The 20,000-nt window shown below is 40.3% G+C and overlaps 1 protein-coding gene across 2 annotated transcripts in view; it reads left to right on the top strand.

Moving 5' to 3' along the window:
• LOC137978035 (uncharacterized) overlaps nucleotides 1-20,000 on the top strand; it is a 72,972-nt gene that overhangs the window by 24,567 nt on the left and 28,405 nt on the right. The window contains exons 5-14 of one of the 2 annotated variants that reach the window (XM_068825404.1): nucleotides 932-973; nucleotides 3,182-3,223; nucleotides 4,360-4,422; nucleotides 6,587-6,628; nucleotides 9,189-9,230; nucleotides 10,369-10,431; nucleotides 11,069-11,110; nucleotides 12,114-12,176; nucleotides 12,815-12,856; nucleotides 13,860-13,922. In XM_068825404.1, coding sequence (XP_068681505.1) covers nucleotides 932-973; nucleotides 3,182-3,223; nucleotides 4,360-4,422; nucleotides 6,587-6,628; nucleotides 9,189-9,230; nucleotides 10,369-10,431; nucleotides 11,069-11,110; nucleotides 12,114-12,176; nucleotides 12,815-12,856; nucleotides 13,860-13,922 — 504 coding nt within the window. The remainder of the gene's footprint in view (nucleotides 1-931; nucleotides 974-3,181; nucleotides 3,224-4,359; nucleotides 4,423-6,586; nucleotides 6,629-9,188; nucleotides 9,231-10,368; nucleotides 10,432-11,068; nucleotides 11,111-12,113; nucleotides 12,177-12,814; nucleotides 12,857-13,859; nucleotides 13,923-20,000) is intronic. The other variant, XM_068826159.1, reaches the window with a different exon arrangement.

Raw genomic sequence — 20,000 nt, 5'->3', positions numbered from 1 at the left:
TAGGTTTTTCCTCTGCCGCTTTTTCGGCATAGCCTTCTGTAGTTTTGGCTATCGACAGGACAGATCGCGGCCAGTCGCCAACGCATTGTTTTTCCAGCAGCGAAAGACGTGTTTCGGCGGGAAGATGTGACGTTTGCTGTGTGAAGCGCTCGAAGAATTCCGAAATGTCATCTTGCACTACGCTGTCTCGACGAAACGATGGAAGTTGAATGGAAGGCATGCGAGACTTTGTTGAGACGCTGCAGGAACTGACTGGGCCATGTTACCAACTGTTATTAATTTGAGACACATTTGTAGTTAGATCCTTCACCACACTGACAAGTCCCGCCACGATGCCTTGGAGTTCTTCAGTTGTTGCTATGTTCAACGGAATTACGATTCTCCACCACTTGCAATCGTGCTCGCGGGCAAATTAGCAAGTAAACAGAGACGAGACAATTCACCTTTATCACTCGGCGGCCATTTTGGAGTCCGTGGGGAATAAAGGCTTTGTCTTTGCATTGTCTTTGCCCGTCCAGCCTCACACTGAATGAGAGGTTCGACGGGCAAAATCTTTAGTTTGGACATTGAGTGATATGGGCCAATTGTAACACAACTTTGTATTTAAGACCTAAAACCTTCGATTAGAATAATCTGTCCGATGTCACAACACACAAACAAAACCAAGAAGAAAACCCAACCTCACTCTCTCCAGTCCTTTTTCATTTGTCACGTCACGCTTCAAGTCCCATGCTTCCACTACACAACGAGAAATTAAAACATGATACGTAGTACTTACTGTACGGGAAACTGAAATCCCAAAAAAAAGTTAATAAGAAAATACTAACTTCGAACGGCCTTAAAGTGCTTATTTAATGCAAACTATTTTAAAAATAGAAGTATTTTATATCGAACGATTAACGTTAAAACTAAGTCTCCTTGTATTGCTTAGGTTTACAAAATGGCCAACAAGATAAACGATTTGGAGGAGGCGGTAAGGAAGAGTGGGTCAGAGTAAAATATTACCCACTAGTATTCGTGGTTTCGCAAAAATAGCGCCTGAAACAGTTGTGGTAGTACATTCAAAAACAAACCGAGAGCCCTAAAACGCCGGAAGCAAAAGCCTTAATTAATACTTGAGTTTAAATTGTCAATCAATTTTGCAGCCTTGCAATAACGTTTTTTAACCCAAATTCGACGCAACAAGAAATTGGGTTGCATGAAAAGGAAATCACCGCCATTACACTAGACAAGTTACCATGGAAACAGAAAAGCCTTGCAGAAACACCTTTTATATTGGCTTTAGTTGCAGTTGCTCATGTCTAAAAAACGAACTTGGTGACCCCAATTTGTTATTGAACTAAAGTGATCTGCAGGCCAACATGAAACTCTTTGCAAAGTTTAAAAACAGTCTGTGGAGCGGATTAAGATCTCCCTTAAATTTTTAATGAATTAAGGTGGCTCTGAATTCGCTCCACAGGACTTTTTGAAACTTTGTAGAACATTTCATTCTGGCATGCTGATTAAATTTCAAAAGAAACTTATTTTGCTTATGCTTGACTGTTAACTGCTGATATATCGGGCAACTCCTCGAAAGAAAGAGAAAAGATAGAATAAAACAATTTGCTGTAAATTCTTTTAATGACCCTAAAAGAAGCTTTTGTTTATGTTGGAAACACATCTGTTAATGCGATATGCAAGGCTAACGGCGTTGTTACACTGTGAAATGTTTCGTGAACTTGTTTCGCAATGTTTTGGCGACATTGTGGCGAGACAAGTTGCACGAAACATTTTACAGTCATACCCTGGAACGGCCAAAATCGTTGCGAGACAAGTTGCACGAAAAGTAGAACTTAATTCTAACAGCGCCGTTAGCCTTGTATATCCCATTAACAAATGTGTTTCCAACATAAACAAAAGCTTCTTGCAGCAATTCACAATGTAACATACCCTGCAACAGCCAAAATCGTTGCGAGACAAGTTGCACGTTCTACTTTCGGCAACGGCTCTTGCAACTTGTCTCACAACGATTTTAGCCGTTGCAGGGTATGTTACATTGTGAATTAGTTCGTGCAACTTGTCCCGCCACAATGTCGCCAAAAGCGTCATTGCGAGGCAAGTTGCACCAAACATTTTACAGTGTAAGGGGTGGCGAATGGAGTACCTCGAAAAACGTTGGTCTCCGAAACTTTTACCCGGATCTCGAAATCTCGAGAGGGTTTTTGATATGTCTAGAAGTCTCGTTTTTGCATGGTTTGTTTTTACCCTTTTTGAACCTCGAAACTTTTTACCAAGGAGTCTTGGACTCAGATTTTTAACTAGGATCTCGGCGTCTCAGCGAGTCTCGGATTTTACCATTCGCCACCCCTAGTGTAACAGCGCCTTAACATTAGAGGATTTTTCCGCGAAGCATTTGAGCGCCATAGTCTTTACATTTAAATGGCTTAAAGCTGACTTCAGGGTAAACGCATTTCGCACCTTTTCTTTACAATAAGGTGTCGAGGTTGACAGAAAGAAATAAGGAATTGCAGGATGGTGAAACTGAGCAGAAAGCGCTGTATGGCGCCTCTAATCTTGAAATAATGCGTAAATTTACAGTGGACTCGTCAACTGAACATGTAATTGCTTCTTACATTCTACAACTTATTGAGCCATGAAAAGGAATTTTTCAATGCCATTGAGTTGATGTTGGCATTACGTGTGTCAGTTTTCTACCAATTGAGGAAGACTGGCGCTTTTGCATCCTATTCTTTGAACTTAGCAAGCGGCCTCGAATCAACAAAACATCTCGACCTCAGTTTGCGATTAAAGCCCTCTCTTCTTGCTTGTAAGATGAAGTAAATCAGCACATTTAAACATGTCTTGTACAGCGTTTAACTTGCCAAAAACCACAAGGCAAAACTGTTTTTGAACCAGACAGCTTTCTCTCAGTTAGTCTTGGTGTCAGGCAAGGCGAAAATTCGGAAGTTCAAAATGCTGTATTGTCAAAACGAAAAACGCTACGGGCCATAAAACCGGTAAAAAGATTTCTAATTAATGTTTTACCTGCTATGGATAAAATAAAATAAAAACAGAAAACCTCGCAGCTTTGATTCTACAATTTGATGACGTCCAGTGAAAACACTCTATTGCGTATCTTAAAAGTAGACGTATTTTATATCGAACCATTAACGTTAAAACTCAGTCTCTTTGTATTGCTTAGGTTTCCAAAATGGACAACGAGATACACAAATTGAAGGAAGAGGTAAGGAACAGTGGGTCAGAGTAAAATATTACCCACTAGTATTCGTGGTTTCGCAAAAATAGCGCCTGAAACAGTTGTGGCAGTTCATTCAAAGTGAAACCGAGAGCCCTCAAACGCCGGAAGGAAAAGCCTTTATAAACATTGAGTTTAAATTGTTAATCAATTTTGCAACCTTGCGAAAACGTTTTTTACCCAACTTCGACGCAACGAAAATTAGGTTGCAAGAAAAGGAAATCACCGCACTTATACTGGACAAGTTACCATGGAAACAGGAAAGCCTTGCAAAAACACCCTTTATATTGGCTTTAGTTGAAGTTGCTCATGTCTAAAAAACGAACTCGGTGACACCAACTTGATATCGCACTAAAGTGATCTGCAGGCCAAGATGAAACTCTTTGCAAAGTTTAAAAACATTCTTTGGAGCGCATTCAGATCTACCTTAAATTTTTAATTAATTAAGGTGGCTCTGAATTCGCTCCACTGGACTTTTTGAAACTTTGTAAAAAGTTTCATTCTGGCATGCTGATTACATTTCAAAAATAAGTTATTTTGCTTATTGTTGCCTGTTAACTGCTGATATATCCGGCAACTCCTCGAAAGAAAGAGAACAGGTAGAATAAAACAATTTGCCTTAAATCCTTTTTAATGACCCTAAAAGAAGCTTTGTTTATGTTGGAAACACATTGTTAATGCGATATACAACGCTAATGGCGCTGTTACACTGTGAAATGTTTCGCGCAACTTGTCGCGCAATGTTTTGGCGACATTGTGGCGGGACAAGTTGCACGAAACATTTCACAGTCAAACACTGCAACGGCCAAAATCGTTGCGAGACAAGTTGCACGAAAAGTAAAACTTAATTCTACTTTCGGCAACGGCTCTCGCAACTTGTCTCACAACGATTTTAGCCGTTGGAGGGTATGTTACATTGTGAAATGCTTCGAGCAACCTGTCCCACCACAATGTCGCCAAAACCGTCATTGCGAGGCATGTTGCACGAAACATTTCAAAGTGTAACTGCGCCGTAACATTAGAGGATTTTTTCGCGAAGCATGTGAGCGCCATAGACTTTACATTTAAATGGCTTAAAGCTGAACTCAGCGTAAAGGCATTTCGCACCTTTTCTTTACAAAAAGGTGTCGAGGTTGACAGCAAGAAATGAGAAATTGCAGGATGGTGAAACTGAGGAGAAAGCAAAGGTAAATGTGTATGGCGCCTCTAATCTTGAAATAATGCGTAAATTTACAGTTGACACGTCAACTGAACATGTAATTACTTCTTACATTCTACAACTTATTTAGCCATGAAAAGGAATTTTTCAATGCCATTGAGTTGATGTTGGCATAACGTGTGTCAGTTTTCTACCAATTGAGGAAGACTGGCGCTTTTGCATCCTATTCCTTGAACTTAGGAAGCGGCCTCGAATCAACAAAACATCTGGACCTCAGTTTGCGATTAAAGCCCTCTCTTCTTGCTTGTAAGTTGAACGAGATGCTTCCGTGAAGCATACACTGGGTTGCCTGTGATACGTGCTACAAAAAATCAGAAGGCACTGAATTGTGTGGTATTGAAATACAGCATTCCAGTCTCTGAAGAATAAGAAATAAAAGAAAAGCGAGAAACATTGGCTTCTGGGCTGACATGTTGATAATTTTCAAGTTCCCTCACAACTTCTTTGCACCACAAGTGTGCCCGTTGAGCATCTGACAGCTTTGTAGTACTAAATTTCACTGAAGTCAAGCCCTGTTCCGCGGGGTTAGTGTTAGGATGGGAGACCAAAACAATGAACCCTTCATAAAAAACAGAAGCATCTGACCGAAAATACTATTAACGCTAACGAATGCGAACTCAGCAAGGTACAGATTTTGTTAGCTTGCTTTATGCAGAACAAATATTGATGAAAAAGCAAATAACTATTGATAAACAGTTTTTAGAAAGAGAAGAAGGAAGTTTCCGGGACGGTCGATCGAGAATGAAATATTTACGACATGAAAACAACATTAATCTTGAACCGTGAATATAGAATATAAAAAGTAACGATCAGCGACAAACATTTTGGGAGATTTTTGCTACGTTCAAGTAAATTGCAAAATCGAAAGTGACATGGCCGGAATTCAGCGGGCGCCGTGATTAAGTTACCGCGGCATGTTTACTCGCCAAACAGTGAAGCATCTGTGTCAAATGATGGCAAGATACCGGGTTTTTGTAAGTTTCTTTTTATGTCAAGTGTTATAAAGTTTGACAATGAAATGAGCGAAGTCAAAACAAAGATCACAATCGCCCAACTCTTGTTTATGCAAAGTCAAAATTTACTCTCCAAGACGCGTACGACGTTATTTATCACCAGCTAATTCCATCATGTTGGAAATAGCACCTACTTTATTATTCATCTGCGTCACAAGTTTTCACTGATTTTGGGGCTCATTTTGTTGAAACTCAAGCACGCTTCCAACAGGCCTGTGAACCCTTCCTGCTTACAGAGCAATACTAAAAAACTTCTCCCATATCACATTTCAACCTTAAGCTCGAAAATTCAATACACAACATGATATTATAATTCACAAAGGCAGAAAATACCACAGAATCCTTTTCGTCTCGACGGGCGATAGATTGTTGTCGAAGTCCAGTACTCGTCGCTTTTGAGATTCCTGCCCAGTTTATCCAACTGACTTTCCATTATTGAGCTCCATAAGGGTATATTTTGTTTAAGGATCCTCTAAAACGCCATTTTCGACGCCATTGCAGGCTAAGTTAATGATTCTACTGTGTCCACCAGAGAAATCTACGCAGTTCCACTACCCTCTCGATCCTAAGAAAATACACGTAGAAGGCTCTATGCACAAAGACACCACTTACCAGGGGAGTGACAGGCAAGACCTTTACCGACACGGAAAAAAAATAATAATAATAAAAAAAAAAAAACAAAAACAAACAAACTAAACGCAGACCTCGACTGGTTTGCCATAGGCAACCCAGTAACTGAATCAGCCCATTTAAACATGTCTTGTGCAGCGAAACTGTTTTTGAACCAGACAGCTTTCTCTCAGTTTATAGTCTTGGTGTCACGCAAGGCGAAAATTCTGAAGTTCAAAATGCTAAATTGTCAAAACGAAAAACGCTACGGAACATAAAACCAATGATGAAATGGTATATGAAAGGAATCATAGAAAGATTTTTCCGGTAGAAAGATTTACTTCTAAGTAATGTTTTACCTGCTATGGATAAAAAAAATCAGAAAACCTCCTAGCTTTGATTCTACAATTTGATGACGTCCTGTGAAAACACTCTATTGCGTATTTTAAAAGTAGACGTATTTTGTATCGATCCATTAACGTTAAAGCTCAGTCTCATTGTATTGCTTAGGTTTCCAAAATGGACAACGAGAAAAAGGAATTGGTGGAGAAGGTAAGGAACAGTAGGGTCAGAGTAAAATATTACCCACTAGTATTCGTGGTTTCGCAAAAATAGCACCTAAAACAGCTGTGGCAGTTTATTCAAAGTGAAACCGAGAGCCCTAAAACGCCGGAAGCAGAAGCCTTAATTGCCAACGAGTCACACTCGCGAGGACGCGAGGGTGACGAGGCGGCAGCATTATAAAGCCGTGTGCGCGAGTTGATTTTGGTACGTACAGGGAAAAGATTTCTCGAATTGAAATTCAGCATAAGGTAATATAAGGTAATGTAAGAGTGACATCATCGGTGATTGCTTTCGAGTTAGCCAATGGGATCGCGGGATCTTTTAATCTAAACTAATCACATCAGGAGTATCATGATCCGCCTCTTTTTTATCGAGCCGGTGTGTTCAAATTACAAATTTGACAGTCACGGCGAGCGTGCCAAACAACTATCTTGTCAATTGTCTTGACAAAATCGGCCAGCGTGCCATAATTAAGGAAAAATACGTAAATATATTCAAATATATTCACTAACTATAAACATAAATCAGAGGGAATATAAAACCTCTTTCCAATCGACCTAGTGTGCTCGAAATCATACGAGTCACGGGTGACGCGACGTGTCGCTGTTAGTTTGTACTGATTATCCATTAGCGTTCACAAAAGTGAAAAACAGTCTAAGCTCTGTTTACCAGGTAGCCACTATCTGTCAAGCTTAAGGGAACTTAGCAAATCAATTTGGATAGTGTTCTTTTTCCAAAATTTCAGGGTTCCGAGCTTACATATTTCACCTGTAATCTACCCCACAAGTTGAATCCTTCTAGACATTTTAAAAGCCAAAGATTGCACTGCTTTTTTAAACAAGGATTCAATTTTAAAAATGGTCTATCCTCCGGTTACTTCTTAATTTTCCCTCGGCACACAGCTGTGCCAGTGTTTACTCGTTGGCACTCTACCGATAGGTATTTCTAGTTAATACTTGAGTTTAAATTGTTAATCAATTTTGCAGCCTTGGAATAACGTTTTTTAACCCAAATTCGACGCAACGAGAAATTGGGTTGCAAGAAAAGGAAATCACCGCACTTATACTGGACAACTTACCATGGAAACAGGAAAGCCTTGAAAAAACACCCCTTATATTGGCTTTAGTTGTAGTTGCACATGTCTAAAAAACGAACTTGGTGACCCCAATTTGTTATTGCACTAAAGTGATCTGCAGGCCAAGATGAAACTCTTTGCAAAGTTTAAAAAAATTCTGTGAAGCGGATTCAGATCTACCTTAAATTTTTAATTCGTTAAGGTGGCTTTGAATTCGCTCCACAGGACTTTTTGAAACTTTGTAGAAAGTTTCATTCTGGTACGCTGATTACATTTCAAAAGAAACTTATTTTGCTTATGCTAGCCTCTTAACATCTGATATATCGAGCAACTCCTCGAAAGAAAGAGAAAAGGTAGAATAAAACAATTTGCCGTAAATCCTTTTAAGGACCCTAAAAGAAGCTTTTGTTTATGTTGAAAACACATTTAGACTAATTTGTTAATGCGATATACAAGGTTAACGGCGCAGTTACACTGTGAAATGTTTCGTGCAACTTGTCTCGCAATGTTTTGGCGACATTGTGGCGGGACAAGTTGCACGAAACATTTCACAGTCATACCCTGCAACGGCCAAAATCGTTGCGAGACAATTTCTGGGTGGGGATGTGCTGCTGGGACCCTGGAACCCTTAGCCTATACCACAGCTAAATCAGCTGAATTTCGCTACCCTATACTAGAGTAAACTCCCACCGATTTCCGTCTAAATACCGATACTTGACAGTTAATTATATCCAGAAGTGTTTCATGATAGCCATTTATCGACACTGTTGAGGCTGAGTTGCGTAAACTTAAACTTTGCCGACTCGATTGTTTTATATTTTTGAGCGGGAATTCTGGTTTCCTTAGCCTTGATAAAATCTTTAAGCGACTGGTCAGTTTCGTGAAAAATGATACCCTATTCTAGACCCAAACGCTCGGATTTATATACCCTATGCGAGAGTAAACTGCTTGAAGATCATACCCTTCACAGCGTCACATACCTATATAGACCATATATGGCAACACCCTCCGGGGAAGAGTGGCGCTTTTGCACTTAGCAAGCGGCCTCGAATCAACAAAACATCTGGACCTCAGTTTGCGATTAATTTTTCTTGCTTGTAAGTTGAACTAAATGAGCACATTTAAACATGTCTTGTACAGCGTTTAGTTTGCCAAAAACCACAAGGCGAAACTGTTTTTGAACCAGACAGCTTTATCTCAGTTACTCTTGGTGTCAGGCAAGGCGAAAATTCGAAAGTTCAAAATGCTGTATTGTCAAAACAAAAAACGCTACGGGCCATAAAACGGGTAGAAAGATTTACTTCTAAGTAATGTTTTACCTGCTATGGATAAAAGAAAAGTCAGAAAACCTCGCAGATTTAATTCTACAATTTTTTTGACGTCCTGTGAAAACACTGTATTGCGTATTTTAAAAGTAGACGTATTTTATATCGAACCATTAACGTTAAAACTCAGTCTCTTTGCATTGCTTAGGTTTCCAAAAGGGACAAAGAGATAAACGAATTGAAGGAGGAGGTAAGAAACAGTGGGTCAGAGTAAAATATTACCCACAAGTATTCGTGGTTTTGCAAAAATAGCGCCTGAAACAGTTGTGGCAGTTCATTCAAAGTGAAACCGAGAGCCCTAAAACGCCGGAAACAGAAGCCTTTATTAAAACTTGAGTTTAAAATGTTAATTTTGCAGTCTTGCGAAAACGTTTTTTAACCCAAAATCGACACAACGAGAAATTGGGTTGCAAGAAAGGGAAATCACTGCCCTTATGCTGGACAAGTTAGCATGGAAACAGGAAAGCCTTGCAACAACACCCTTTATATTAGCTTTAGTTGCAGTTGCTCATGTCTAAAAAACGAACTTGGTGACCCCAATTTGTTATCGCACTAAAGTGATCTGCAGGCCAAGATGAAACTCTTTGCAAAGTTTAAAAGCATTCTGTGGAGCGGATTCAGATCTTTGTTAAATTTTGTTTATGTTGGAAACACATTTGTTAATGCGATATACAAGGTTAACGGCGCTGTTACACTGTGAAATGTTTCGTGCAACTTGTCTCGCAATGTTTTGGCGACATTGTGGCGGGACAAGTTGCACGAAACATTTCACAGTCATACCCTGCAACGGCCAAAATCGTTGCGAGACAAGTTGCACGAAAAGTAAAACTTAATTCTACTTTCGGCAACGGTTCTTGCAACTTGTCTCACAACGATTTTAGCCGTTGCAGGGTATGTTACATTGTGAAATGCTTCGTGCCTCTTGTCCCGCCACAATGTCGCCAAAACCGTCATTGCGAGGCAAGTTGCAGGAAACATTTCACAGTGTAACAGCGCCTTAACATTAGAGGATGTTTTCGGGAAGCATGTGAGCGCCATAGTCTTTACATTTAAATGGCTTACAGTGCAACGCGCCTTACCGTAGCCACCCAACAAAATTTCACATTTGACAATTATGTGTAAATACGTCAACTCAACAACCCATGCAACGGTGTTCAACTTACAACGGTGCGAACTTTGCAAGGAGGCGTGACTGTCAATCCAATTCACACATCCTGATTGGGAGAAAATTTGTAAAAAAAACTTTGTTAGGTGGCCACGGTAAGGCGCGTCGCACTGTAAAGCTGAACTCAGCGTAAACGCATTTCGCACCTTTTCTTTACAAAAAGGTGTCGAGGTTGACAGCAAGAAATGAGGAATTGCAGGATGGTGAAACTGAGCAGAAAGCTAAGGTAAATGTGTATGACGCCTCTAATCTTGAAATAATGCGTAAATTTACAGTTGACTCGTCAACTGAACATGTAATTGCTTCTTACATTCTACAACGTATTGAGCCATGAAAAGGAATTTTTCAATGCCATTGAGTTGATGATGGCATTGCGTATATCAGTTTTCTACCAATTGAGGAAGAGTGGCCCATTTGCATCTTATTCTTAGAACTTAGCAAGCGGCCTCGAATGAACAAAACATCTGGACCTCAGTTTGCAATTAAAGCCCTCTTTTCTTGCTTGTAAGTTGAACTAAATCAGCACATTTAAACATGTCTTGTACAGCGTTTAATTTGCCAAAACTTTTTTTGAACCAGACAGCTTTAACTCAGTTACTCTTGGTGTCACGCAAGGCGAAAATTCGGAAGTTCAAAATGCTGTATTGCCAAAAGAAAAAACGTTACCGGCCGTAAAACCGGTGAAAAGGTTTACTTCTAAGTGCTATGGATAAAAAAAAAAAAAAAAAAAAATCAGAAAACCTCGCAGCTTTGATTCTACAATTTGATGACGTCCTGTGAAAACACGCTATTGCGTATTTTAAAAGTAGACGTATTTTATATCGAACCATTAACGTAAAACTCAGTCTCTTTGTATTGCTTAGGTTTCCAAAATGGACAACGAGATACACAAATTGAAGGAAGAGGTAAGGAACAGTGGGTCAGAGTAAAATATTACCCACTAGTATTCGTGGTTTCGCAAAAATAGCGCCTGAAACAGTTGGAGCAGTTCATTCAAGTGAAACCGAGAGCCCTAAAACGCCGGAAGCAGAAACCTTAATTAAAACTTGAGTTTAAATTGTTAATTACTTTTGCAGCCTTGCGAAAACGTTTTTTACCCAAATTCGACGCAACGAGAAATTGGGTTGCAAGAAAAGGAAATCACCGCCCTTATACTGGACAAGTTACCATAATGGAAAAAGGAAAACCTTGCAAAAACACCCTTTATATTGGCTTTAGTTGCAGTTGCTTATGTCTAAAAACGAACTCGGTGACCCCAATTTGTTATCCCAGTAAATTGATCAGAAGGCCAAGATGAAACTCTTTGCAAAGTTTAAAAACATTCTGTGGAGCGGATTTAGCCTCCTTCGCAGCCGTTTTTAGGCTCCAGTCCTAAAAACGCCTGCGAAGGAGGCTAGAGCGGATTCAGATCGATATCTACCTTAAATTTTTAATTAGTTAAGGTGGCTCTGAATTCGCTCCACAGGACTTTTTGAAACTTTGTAGCAAGTATCATTCTGGCATGCTGATTACATTTTAAAAGAAACTTATTTTGCTTATTCTTTCCTGTTAACTGCTGATATATCGGGCAACTCCTCGAAAGAAAGAGAAAAGGTAGAATAAAACAATTTGCCGTAAATCCTTTTAATGACCCTAAAAAAAGCTTTTGTTTACGTTGGAAACACATTTGTTAATGCGATATACAAGGTTAACGGCGCTGTTACACTGTGAAATGTTTCGTGCAATCTGTCTCGCAATGTTTTGGCGACATTGTGGCGGGACAAGTTGCACAAAACATTTCACAGTGTAACAGCGCCTTAACATTAGAGGATTTTTTCGCGAAGCATGTGAGCGCCATAGTCTTTACATTTAAATGGCTTAAGGCTGAGTTCAGCGTAAACGCATTTCACACCTTTTCTTTACAATAAGGTGTCGAGGTTGACAGCAAGAAATGAGGAATTGCAGGATGGTGAAACTGAGCAGAAAGCTAAGGTAAATGTGTATGGCGCCTCTAATCTTGAAATAATGCGTAAATTTACAGTTGACTCGTCAACTGAACATGTAATTGCTTCTTGCATTCTACAACGTATTGAGCCATGAAAAGGAATTTTTCAATGCCATTGAGTTGATGTTGGCATTGCTTGTATCAGTTTTCTACCAATTGAGGAAGAGTGGCCCATTTGCATCTTATTCTTAGAACTTAGCAAGCGGCCTCGAATGAACAAAACATCTGGACCTCAGTTTGCAATTAAAGCCCTCTTTTCTTGCTTGTAAGTTGAACTAAATCAGCACATTTAAACATGTCTTGTACAGCGTTTAATTTGCCAAAACTTTTTTTGAACCAGACAGCTTTAACTCAGTTACTCTTGGTGTCACGCAAGGCGAAAATTCGGAAGTTCAAAATGCTGTATTGCCAAAAGAAAAAACGTTACCGGCCGTAAAACCGGTGAAAAGGTTTACTTCTAAGTGCTATGGATAAAAAAAAAAAAAAAAAAAAAATCAGAAAACCTCGCAGCTTTGATTCTACAATTTGATGACGTCCTGTGAAAACACGCTATTGCGTATTTTAAAAGTAGACGTATTTTATATCGAACCATTAACGTAAAACTCAGTCTCTTTGTATTGCTTAGGTTTCCAAAATGGACAACGAGATACACAAATTGAAGGAAGAGGTAAGGAACAGTGGGTCAGAGTAAAATATTACCCACTAGTATTCGTGGTTTCGCAAAAATAGCGCCTGAAACAGTTGGAGCAGTTCATTCAAGTGAAACCGAGAGCCCTAAAACGCCGGAAGCAGAAACCTTAATTAAAACTTGAGTTTAAATTGTTAATTACTTTTGCAGCCTTGCGAAAACGTTTTTTACCCAAATTCGACGCAACGAGAAATTGGGTTGCAAGAAAAGGAAATCACCGCCCTTATACTGGACAAGTTACCATAATGGAAAAAGGAAAACCTTGCAAAAACACCCTTTATATTGGCTTTAGTTGCAGTTGCTTATGTCTAAAAACGAACTCGGTGACCCCAATTTGTTATCCCAGTAAATTGATCAGAAGGCCAAGATGAAACTCTTTGCAAAGTTTAAAAACATTCTGTGGAGCGGATTTAGCCTCCTTCGCAGCCGTTTTTAGGCTCCAGTCCTAAAAACGCCTGCGAAGGAGGCTAGAGCGGATTCAGATCGATATCTACCTTAAATTTTTAATTAGTTAAGGTGGCTCTGAATTCGCTCCACAGGACTTTTTGAAACTTTGTAGCAAGTATCATTCTGGCATGCTGATTACATTTTAAAAGAAACTTATTTTGCTTATTCTTTCCTGTTAACTGCTGATATATCGGGCAACTCCTCGAAAGAAAGAGAAAAGGTAGAATAAAACAATTTGCCGTAAATCCTTTTAATGACCCTAAAAAAAGCTTTTGTTTACGTTGGAAACACATTTGTTAATGCGATATACAAGGTTAACGGCGCTGTTACACTGTGAAATGTTTCGTGCAATCTGTCTCGCAATGTTTTGGCGACATTGTGGCGGGACAAGTTGCACAAAACATTTCACAGTGTAACAGCGCCTTAACATTAGAGGATTTTTTCGCGAAGCATGTGAGCGCCATAGTCTTTACATTTAAATGGCTTAAGGCTGAGTTCAGCGTAAACGCATTTCACACCTTTTCTTTACAATAAGGTGTCGAGGTTGACAGCAAGAAATGAGGAATTGCAGGATGGTGAAACTGAGCAGAAAGCTAAGGTAAATGTGTATGGCGCCTCTAATCTTGAAATAATGCGTAAATTTACAGTTGACTCGTCAACTGAACATGTAATTGCTTCTTGCATTCTACAACGTATTGAGCCATGAAAAGGAATTTTTCAATGCCATTGAGTTGATGTTGGCATTGCTTGTATCAGTTTTCTACCAATTGAGGAAGAGTGGCCCATTTGCATCTTATTCTTAGAACTTAGCAAGCGGCCTCGAATGAACAAAACATCTGGACCTCAGTTTGCAATTAAAGCCCTCTCTTCTTGCTAGTAAGTTGAACTAAATCAGCACATTTAAACATGTCTTGTACAGCGTTTAATTTGTGAAAAACCACAAGGCGAAACTGTGTTAGTCCTTAGCTTCAAAACGAGCAAACTCAACTAAAACAGTCTTAGCGAAAACTCAAATAATCTTACAAGAACGTCACCGAAACGTTTGTTACGAGTTCGCGATATTATGTCAGCGGTATTGATCGCTACTTCATAATATCACATCTCCCTTCTCATAAAAAAGTTATTGACCATAAAGCAATCAATCAGACAATGACAGTTCAAAGTCCTAATTAACGTTCCTCAAACAAAATCTCGTAGTCGTCCAGGTCTATGAATGATTCTACCAGATCTTGTTTGCACCAAGGTGGTCCATTCACAGGTAAAGGGGTACTACTGGCTGGCAGGTTTTCTTGGGATTCCAAATCCAACTGTGGCGATGGTTCCTTGGTCTTTACCAAGTGTCTTCTATTTCTCCTGAACATAGTTCCTTGAAGATCTACCTCGTAGGAGCGAGGTGCTACTTGTTTGACAACTGATCCCTTTCTCCACAGCTTTTCTTTGTCTGATGGCAGCGGTTTCATGCGCACTGTGTCTCCGGGTTGAAGCTGAGGAAGCTCTTTTGTTCCTTTGTTGTAAAACAGTGCTTGTTTCGTCTTTCTTTCTTTGAACTTGCCTTCAGTTCCCTCCACGATCTTTGGCTGTAAAAAAGTTCCTGCTGTAGGTAACAGTGTCTTTGTACGTCGTCCAAATAATCTTTGTACTGGTGATGATCCAATACTGGGTGAAGGTGTGTTTCGCTAGTCCAAAATGGCCAAGTATGGATCTTGTCCACTTGCCTTTGCTTTGGTTAGTAACTTCTTGGCTGTCTTAACAGCACTTTCAATCTTGCCATTTGATTGTGGATAGTGTGGTGAAGACGTTTGGTGGTCAAAATGCCAGGCGGATGTAAATTCTTTGAATTCTCTGGAAGCAAACTGTGGTCCGTTGTCAGAATACAGAGTATCAGGTATGCCATGGCGTGCGAACTGATTCTTGAGAGACTTGATAACAGAACTTGAGTTGGTACTGGATAATTGGTTCAGTTCAAAGTAATCTGACCAGTGTTCAACGATGATGAACCACTCCTTGTTGTCAAAACTGAAAAGGTCTGTTGCAACATGAGACCAAGGGCGTTTAGGTGGATCATGAGGTATGAGTGGTTCTTTCTGCTGGTTTGTCTGATAGGTGTTACATGTTTCGCACTTAGAAACACAGTCCCTGATCTCTGCGGTCATGCCAGGCCAAAACAGGACATCTCTTGCTTTATTTAAACAACTTTCAATACCAAGGTGGCTTGAGTGTACTTGCGTGATCATGTGGGGCCTTAGCGCTACAGGTACAATTACTCGATTTCCTTTGAAGAGGATACCATCTTGGATGCTGAGCTCTTCTTTGAAGTCAAAATATCTCCTGATTTCTGATGGGACTTCTTCTTTTGTTTCTGGCCAACCAATCTTGATAATATGTTTCAACTGCTGAAGACCTTCGTCAAGTTCAGTTTTTCTTCTGAGATCAACAAGGCGTTGACTTGTGATTGGCAGAAACTCGACCATGTTGATCTCTTCAATGGATTTGATTAGATGCTCTTCCTGTTTGACTGATAAAACCTCCGACTTCAACTCTTCTGTACTCGGCTTATTGGGAAGGAATGCTCGACTGAGTGTATCAGCAATGAATAGTTCCTTTCCAGGCTTGTACACTATATTCAAGCTATACCTCTGGAGCTGTAATAACATTCTTTGGAGCCTTTTGGGGGCCGAAAGCAGAGATTTCTTGAAAATGCCCTCTAGCGGCTTGTGATCCGTCTGTACTGTAACTGGCCTACCATAAACGTACTGGTCAAAGCGTGTGCACCCGTGAACTATGCTGAGCAGCTCTTTCTCTATTTGAGCATAATTTCTTTCAGTACTGGTAAGCGCTCTTGACGAGAATGCTATAGACTGACCCTCTTGCAGTATGACAGCACCCAGTCCAGATTCCGATGCATCGCATTGCAGTGTTACTTCTTTACTGGGGTCGAAATACTTCAACACTGGTTCTCTTGTGATCAATTGTTTCACTTGCTTCCATGATTTCTCGTGTGTATCGTTCCAGTGCCATTGCACATCTTTGTCTAATAAACGTCTCAACGGCTCCGTCACATCAGACAGGTTAGGCAGAAATTTCGCAAGATACGTAATCATTCCAAGCACCCTTTGCACGGCCTTCTTGTCTGAAGGTGTAGGCATTTCTACAATTGCCTTGACCTTACTTGGATCCGGCTTGAGGCCATCAGGGGTCAGTACATGACCGATGTAGGGCACTTCTTGCTTTCTCAACTGTAACTTCTTTGGATTCAACTTGATATTCTTCTCTTGACATCTCTCCAAGAGTGCAATTAGGTTGCTGTCATGATCCTTAACTGCATTTTCATAGGTGTCACCCTTACCAACACAGAGTATGTCATCTACAATGTCTTCTATACCTTTCAGACCTTGTAAGCTTTCATGGATTCTTCGCTGGTACTCTTCTGGGGCTGTTTTGATTCCAAATGGTAAGCGAAGCCAGCGATAACGGCCAAAAGGTTTATTAAACGTGGTCAAGAGTGACGACGGTTTGTCTAGCTGAACTTGCCAGAATCCATTCTTTGCATCCAAAACTGAGAAGACTTTAGCCTTACATAGCCTAGTTGCCACGTCTTCAATGGTGGGGAGAGGATAATGGGCTCTCAGCAGGGCTCTGTTTAAATCTTGTGGGTCAATACAAATTCTTAACTTCTCTGGCTTGTTTACTAGAACCAAAGTAGACACCCAATTTGTAGGTTCTGTAACGGGGGTGATAACTTTCTCTCTGACTAATTTGTCCAGTTCTTCCTTTAAACGGTCTCTTAGTGCTACAGGGACTTTCCTAGGGGGGTGGACAACAGGTTTTACAGTTTCATCGAGTTCCATATGGTATGGGCCATCCATGCACCCTAATCCCTCAAAAACATCACTGTACTGTTTCAAAATTTGATCTCTGGTTAGAACAATGTGGGCAGTTTGAACCTTGTCATTTACTGCATTCACAGTTTCTGACTCTGAAATGTCACTTGCCATAACCTTGATTAAGTTCAGTTCCTGACATAACTCAGCACCCAATATAGGCCTGACATCCTCATCAGTTATAAAAAAAATCTGCATCTGTACTCATCTCACCTTTGGCACATTTGAGAGTGCACTTTCCAAGTGGAGTCATAGTGGTTCCATTGTGCATCTTGAGTGTTGCAGATGTTTTCCTCAAATACAGATCTTTGGGATCCCCCATAATGCTTGAGAATTCTTTTAGTGATAGCAAATTACAAGTTGCTCCACAGTCCAACTGAAATGTAACATCTTTAGCATTGTTTACTTTTACTGATGTAAACAACTGTTTTGGGTGTTTCTTTTCTTCCACAGCACTGACTTGATAAGTTATGACATCAATAGTATATTCTTCAAATTGACTCCCATCTGAATCTTCTTGCACATAATTCAAATTCTGATTGGCATGTAAATTACGACTGGACTGCCTTCCTCCTGTACACTTCGCAGCAAAATGGTTTCTTTTTCCACACTTGTTGCACTGTTGGCCATATGCACGGCACTTTGATCTGTCTGTTACATGTTTCCTGCCACAAAATTTGCAGTCGATCTGCTGAGCACTTCCCTTTGCTGATTTCTTCTTCTCTTCTTGTTTCTTTCGGAAGAATTTTTCTTTCTTCTTCCCTACTGCATTAACCTCGTGCAAGTTTTGCATTTGTTTCAACTGGCTTTGGGTTGCTTCGGCAGCTCGTGCAATTTCTAGAGCTTTATTCAGCGTCAAATCTGGGACTCGCAACAAACGCTCTCTCACGTTGTGATCAGCGATTCCAAACACGATGCGGTCGCGTATCAACGAATTTTTCAAATCTTGAAATTCACAACAGTCTGCCATGTTTCGTAGAACAGTGGCATATTTATCAATGGGCTCCCCACTTTCCTGTCCACGCGAAAAGAATAAATACCTCTCGTAAATTGTATTCTTGCGAGGCTCACAGTACTGCTCAAAATGCTCTAGAACTTTATCCATTTTGACTTTGTCTGCGTCACTGTCCCACGTGAATGCATTGTAAACATCTAGGGCTTCGTCGCCAATCACGGTGAGAAAAGTTGCTACTCGAATGGGATCTTCCTTTCTGGCTATTCCGATAGCTAGCTCATAGTTACTCCAAATGAATGAAGGGGTAGTTTCTAAAGAAACTGTGGTGCTGCGTCGGTGGGGAAGTAGTATACAAAAATTTGGTTTTATCAACGGAGTTGACAATGTAAATTGGCCACCGTACAGAGATTCTAAAAGCTGACGTTTCGAGCGTTAGCCCTTCGTCAGAGCGAATCGAGGGATTATGGGTTACGGGTAGTTTTTATAGTAGAGTAGGAGCTACGCTATTGGTGGTAACATGGCAACGTGAAAAATAGGAATATATTAGTTAAATGAAAAGCGTTCGTTAATACCGTGAGGATTAAGGGTGCCGATTTGAAAGATGAATTTTTGTTCCAGATTCTTGCGGCTTTCCGTAGTACCTAGATGTAGGGAAAGGCCGCAGATAGCCATGTGTTTTTTGGAGTGGTTAGGCAGATTAAAATGGCGAGCGACTGGCTTAGATGCATCCTTGTCATTCTTTTCAACATCGCGAAGGTGTTCGCGGAATCGGTCACCTAGTCGTCTACCTGTCTCACCAATGTATAATTTATTGCATAACGTGCAAGTTATCCAATAAATGACATTTGCGGAGGTACATGTGAAACGATCGGTGATCTTAACAGATCGCTTAGGTCCCGATATCTTGCTAGTGCTAACAATGAAAAGACAAGTTTTGCATCGTGAGCGCGCGCATTTGAAAGTGCCGGGTTGCTCGTTAGTTTTGAGCGCGCTTCTAACTAAAAAGTTGCCTACGTTTTTGTCGCGTTTGAATGAAATAAGTGGTGGTTGCGAAAAGATTCTACCAGTCTCGGGATCATTTTGGAGTAATTTAAAATTACTAAGAATGATTCTTTTGACTGCGTGATTATGAGGATGGAAAGTGAGGGTGAATGGAATTCTGTCATTCTTATCTTTTTGTGACGTTTGTAGTGATGACTGTCGATCAAATTGTTGGGCGCGATGATGGCCCGCTTTGACCACAGAGACAGGATAACCACGTTTTTGGAAGAACTGGCACATCTCCTCTGATTTGCTGGAAAAATCGGAGTCATCACTAGTCTAAGAAATTGAGAATAAGGAATGGAGTTCTTGACATGTGATGGATGTGACGATGAATACAACAAATAACTGTGTGAATCTGTAGGTTTGTAATGCACACTAGTACATAGCACGTTGCCTCTAATAGAAACTTTGATATCTAGGAAAGCCAATGAAGTTTCCGAAATTTCCCAGGTATATTTAAGAGCCGGATGAAAAGAGTTGACGGAGGTTATAAATTGATCGAGTTCTTCTCTGCTGGATGAAATAGCGCCGATGCAGTCGTCGATGTAGCGGCCGTAGAGTTCAGGTTTGGGGCCGTTGTACTGATTAAAAAATTGGTGTTCAACATATCCTACAAAAAGATTGGCATAGCTAGGTCCCATTCTTGTGCCCATCGCTACACCATTAATTTGTTTGTAATAGTTGCCGGCGAATGAAAAACAGTTAAGCGTTAAAACTAGTTCGGCAAGGCGGAGGAGCGTTTCCGAGCTAGGTTCTTTGACAGTGCGTTGATCGAAAAAGTGTTTAAGTGCTTGAA

The sequence above is a fragment of the Montipora foliosa genome, chromosome 1, assembly GCF_036669935.1.
Source record: "Montipora foliosa isolate CH-2021 chromosome 1, ASM3666993v2, whole genome shotgun sequence".
NCBI classification, from domain to species: domain Eukaryota; kingdom Metazoa; phylum Cnidaria; class Anthozoa; order Scleractinia; family Acroporidae; genus Montipora; species Montipora foliosa.
Note: the sequence above shows the minus strand (reverse complement) of the source record. Positions and strands in the feature narration are given on the sequence as shown.